Here is a 5,461-nt window from a genome sequence, read left to right as displayed (position 1 = left end):
ATATTGGGCTGAAAATAAAGCATCTGTTATGAAAACACAACAAAAGGTGATTAGTTAAAATCAGCTGCTGAGCAGGTGGAAAACCAAAGGTTTCTGATATCTGTATGCAGCTGTTAGCAGAATCAGAACAGATGTTCTGATGATAACATTTGTCCTGCGAACTGATTTTAATTAAACAATCAAACCAAGAAATCAAAATGTAAAGTAAAAATGAAGGAGGGATCACAAAAACACCCGACTGGGGAGTTTTCAGGATATTTATTCACTTCTCAGCTGTCTGTGTCATATCTGGCTTATAATTATGGTGCTAATATTTGATATGGAATCATGTTTTAACAACTGAAAAGACGCCCAGCAACTATAAAACATTAAAATCTTAATATATCTAGTGACCTAAAGCAACACTGAGCTGTGGCAGTCTGCTTCACATCAGGAAGCAGACGTTCAGACCTGCAGCCACTGATTTCTTACAAACAGGTTGTATCGTGGTAACAATGACAGGATGGTGAGTCTACAGGTCTGTTGCTTATTAACTGGTCCTGTTGTTAAAGAGCAGTAACTGCATCACGTTATCCGTTCTGTAAATATAGAAAACTGGAGATAAAAAAGAGTCAAGGACAAAAACTGAGGAAACAGAATCACAGGAAGTCTCAGCAAAGTCAAGATAAAAGACAAACCAGAACGTCAGGATGGGATTTATGTGAGAATACATCTATAAAACACACGTTGAGTGGAAACAGAAGAAAATTTACTTTTTCCAAAATATCTGGGTTATTGCAAACAGGGACTTAGTTACAGCATCCATCCATCCATCCATCCATCCATCCATCCATCCATCCACCCATCCACCCATCCGTATTTAAACATCAATTAATTAAATTAGTAAAAGAAAAAGGTACATATCATCTTAAGTGGTTGAGCTATATGCTCCTTTTCAAATAGCGGTCAAAAGATATGTACACATCACATCATTGAATAAAAGGTTTAGAACATCACAATTTTTCTTTTTTTATTGAAAATGATGCAGTTTTATTTCTGTGTTCTGTGAAATGCAGATATAGAACATATATAAGAACTGATGTTTTTGTTTTTTTAAAGAAACTTATAAACAAACTTTTTAAAGGACATTAAAGTCATCTTTATCCTCTTTAACTTATACAGTTTATCCCTTCTGTTCTTTTCTTCTTCCTCAAGAAGAAACGCAGAACCTGTTGGACCTTTTTCTGCCCTGTTCTGGTGATGAAGCAGTAGAGCAGCGGGTCTACCAGGCAGTTCATGATGGATATAGCAGTGCTAACCTTGTAAATAATGAGGAACCATTTAAAACTCTGGCAGCCATCCAACAGCATGCGGACCATGAAAGAGACATGGATCGGTCCGAAGCAGACCAACAGGCAGAGAAGAACCACCGTCAGCAGCTTTGAGATCCGCAGCCGTTCCTCGTCCATCGTGGCTCTGTTTGCTTTCACTGCCAGGCATGTGCTCCGGGTGGAGAAAAAGACGATGAGAACCGGAACCACGAAGCCCAGGAAGAAGCGAGCGATGCTAGCATTAGCCATGGTCTGCGACAGTGGGAGGAAGATGTCGTAGCACAAAGAAAACATGTTGTTTTCATAGTAGGAGTCCTCCCAGGTTATGGTGCACACATTGAAGCCCATCACCAACACCCAAATGGTGACGGAGATCATGGCGGCGGTGCTGACCTTCCTCGTCCAGGCGTACCTGAGCGGGTGAACCACCGCCAGGTAGCGGTTCACTGCGATGCAGCAGAGAAAAGCCTCACTGGTGTAGAAGTTGGTGTAGAGCGAGAAGATGGAGGCCAAACAGACGTAGCCTCCGTGGGTCCAGACGCCTCTCCACAGGAAGTCCATCCACAGGGAGAGGCCCAAGGTGAAGGTCAGGTCACTCAAGGCCAGATGGAAGAGGTAAACGCCAAGGTCGTTTTTCTGCCTGATGTGCTGACACGACACGTACAGGGAGAAGGTGTTCGCAGGGATGGAGATGATGATGACGGTCAGGTAGTAGAGGAGGAAGAGCTTCCTCCTGAGAGGCGTTTCCACCGGGAAACATCCTGAAGCATTGGCCCCCAGAGTCAGGTACTCCATGGCAGACCGCAGGTTTTAACGCCAACCTCTGGTGGAAAACAGGAGGAAGAGAAACAAACAGCTGGAAAACTTTTACATATTTACTGATAAAACATTTACTGAGTTCACTGTGTCATACTTACCATTAATATTTAAACACATTAAAGTTTTGTCACAGGTCTTTTAATTTCACAAATCTGTTTCTTAATTTTTTTTTTTAATACATTAGTTTGGTGACATAAAGATAAGATTTGTTACTATTTCACATCTAAACGCATTCAGATATTTTCTCTCTTTCTGCAGGTGTAGAGGCATTTGTTTCCTCTGGCTTCTTTCTCTTCATTCCATTCAGTTTATTTGTATAGCACCAATTTACAACTAATTTCTCAAATCAATTCACTTTGTGATGATATTTTAAAGTACTTAATAAGGTCCAACGTGTTTAAAATGAGAAAAACACGCATCTGTCACGCCCTCTGGTCAGTCTTTGCTGTTTGCCCAAATTTATCAGAGATAAATTATTTCAAGGCCACATGCCAAAACCATGTTGGAGCCAAACTATCAAAATTCCCAGAACTAACTTTTCCCAGGACTCATTAATCCAAAGGGAATTTCGACTGAACTCCTACAGAAACCCATCACCCTGTGGAAAATGGAAACTTTATAGCATGTATCTGTTCCATCACTTTGTGCATCTCGTGCCATAATGTCTTTGTTTCTGAGTTAAATTACACAAGTTCAATTTTATGAATTCATCAGACCTCCACAAAAGCAGTTATTACATTTTTGTAATTGGAGCAATGAACGTCTGCATGAAATGAAACTTTTCCAACATTTCTGAGCTGCTATTCTGGGTGAAAGGATCGACATCCGACCCGTCCTGAGGAGACTCATCAAACATTAGTTCTGCACAACAACTTGAATAAAATAAATAAAATACTATTTTGAACAAATTAATAATTAAGTTCAGGTTTTTTTCAGGTTTAAAACTCAAAGTTGATTACTTACAGTTTTCTCCTGAACTCTGTCCATATACCTGCAGCGTAGATCAGGCCGGCTTCATGTTTCTTCATCAGTCTGCTTCCAAACCAGCAATCAGGAGAAAAACAAACACAGGCCAGTTTTAGTCTGGACACAGAGTGAGAGGTTTCATGTTTGTTGCGTCGTTACGTTGGTGATGATCATGACTGCCTGATGGTCATTATTATCATGTCTCCATAGTGCACTCATCAGCTGTTCCTGTTTAAAATAAAAGCCCATTTGCCTTTAGCACTTTTAAAACATGATTCTGATGTAATTTTCTGTCCTCCACAGAAACGACACTTAGGTCTCTGAGTTTAGTTTAGGTTTTTAAATTCAGTTGGTAAAAGTTTCTCTCTGCGCCTCATTAGAAACATGGAACTGTCTGAAACATGTTGCAGGAATCTGGTTGTTCTTCAGTGTTTCTGTTGGATCAAAGATGGACGTGTGCTGATTATATTATGTGAAGGATAACAGCGCCCCCATGTGGCGAAACGGGAGAACATGCATGCAGAGCCTTTAGGTCGTCCACTCCAAAATGAAATGAAATGAAAACAATGAGAAGATTAGAATGTTATATAACACCATTAAAGAATATTTAATACAGAAATGTGTGCCTGTCTATGTTGCACTTTACTTGGTCTGGGCTCCTTTTGCATGAATTACTGCTTCAGTGCAGCGTAGCATGGAGGACATCAGCCTGGTTCTGTTCAGGAAGTCTAGGTATAACAACTTCAGCTAAACTTAATTTAAAAAAAACAAACACTTTTATTAGTAACCAAGATGTTTGACCTTTCTAAGTTTGGAACCAGAGATGACAACAATAAGAGCTTTCTAATGTAGACAGCACATATCAGGCTCATCTTCTGAAAAATAGAATAAAATCATTGAAACAATCTCACTCGGCTGTTATTATTATTTTCAGACAGAAAGTTGAAAGGTTTCAGGTCCAGATAAATCAGACTACTGAACAACTTGTATCTTAAGATAAACCTTCAATATCTGCTGTGATTAGCTGCTAACCTCCGGGTCACTATCTAAGCAGATATTGAAGGTTTATCTTATATCTTATATATATCTAACTCCATTTATCACCTCAATAAATGGAGTTATACTTTATGACTTGAACTGTCTTCTGGTTTTAGTATCAGATGAAATCCCAAGTGGTGTTTATCAAACTGATAATAAATCTTTCCTAATCGTTCCAAAATCCACTTTTCACCAGGATTTTGGACCATCTTAGTACTCCATTTGTTTTCCTCTCAACCTCTGATTAAGGAGGAGTTTAGAACAAGGAACAGATCAGCTGTAGTCATTAACCGGATCCGTCTGTGTGTGTTGGTTCCTGAAGTCCAGCTGAAGGTCAGACGTTATGAATCTGTCTTTGCTGAAAAAACCCCTTGTTGAGTTTTTATCTGCTTTCTGTGCACTTTTTTCTACCACAACTTTTCCTTCCACTCAATTTTTCTTTAAAATATATGAATACAATAACTTGTAAAGAGTTAGCTATTTTTGCAATTAAATTGTATGTGTAGACCCATGAAAAACAAACTATATGTAAATGAAAACACTGAATATAAAAACAGGCACCCCAACATTATTTTTTTATCTTTAGTTTCTCAGTGTAAGAAGTTCTTCAGTGTTATTTCAGCTATTCAGCGCAATTCCACATACAACCTCTAGGGGCGTCTGTCGCATTGGTGCATAGAGAAGGTTGGGCACACAGAAGAAGAATAAACCTTCCAGTTAGATGCGGAAGCTCAACGTGTGTCTCATCTTTTCTGTATAACAGGTCAGTAAAAATGTATTTTGATGCATAAATATTGATTAGTTTTAGGAGTTGAAGAGGTTATTGAATCGGGAGTCAACTAGTGAGTCACATTATGCAGTTTGTGATGAGTATTATGTAGAAAACGAGACATAATTCTGGAGCCTAATTTATGCTAATGCTAGCGAACTTCTGTGCGTTGAGCTAGCTGAGAAATAGCTGAAGGACTGCTGAATTCACTTTGAACTGGTTGCATTTTGTACATTTCGAAACGATTTTAAAATAAAGGATGCTATTTCAATCTCTTTAATTGTAAAATGGAGTTTTGTTTGGTTATTGCAAAAACAGAAACCATATTGTTACGACATTCGGTGAGTAACTAATGATTGTTTATGTGTAAAGCTTAGTAAAGAGACGCAGCACTAAAAGAGCAGTTTTGAATTTTTTGTGTAGCAGATAAAGTACTATTATTCTGTAAAACAATACAGTTAAAAGCTAAGATGTATATTTTATTTGTGCAGAATAAAAATTGTGAAAGCTATTAAAATAATTAAAAGCAAATTCATATACCTTATTTTCTGCACTATAA

General features: G+C 38.3%; 1 protein-coding gene across 1 annotated transcript; it reads right to left on the bottom strand.

Moving 5' to 3' along the window:
* Positions 1-286: 286 nt before the first annotated feature.
* Positions 287-2,160, bottom strand: gpr65 (G protein-coupled receptor 65). Its single transcript, XM_015038784.1, has one exon. It carries the CDS (start codon positions 2,103-2,105, stop codon positions 1,149-1,151), a length of 957 nt encoding a protein of 318 aa, XP_014894270.1. The 5' UTR covers positions 2,106-2,160; the 3' UTR covers positions 287-1,148.
* Positions 2,161-5,461: the final 3,301 nt, after the last annotated feature.

This window comes from Poecilia latipinna, unplaced genomic scaffold (assembly GCF_001443285.1).
Source record: "Poecilia latipinna isolate Pla-1442-1.1 unplaced genomic scaffold, P_latipinna-1.0 Scaffold452, whole genome shotgun sequence".
NCBI classification, from domain to species: Eukaryota; Metazoa; Chordata; class Actinopteri; order Cyprinodontiformes; family Poeciliidae; genus Poecilia; species Poecilia latipinna.
The sequence above is the reverse complement of the archived record's forward strand: the minus strand, read 5'-3'. Positions and strand labels throughout refer to the sequence as shown.

Excerpts from the sequence above, each read along its gene's own strand:
- gpr65 (XM_015038784.1), bottom strand. The coding sequence starts at position 2,105 with ATGGAGTACCTGACTCTGGGGGCCAATGCTTCAGGATGTTTCCCGGTG.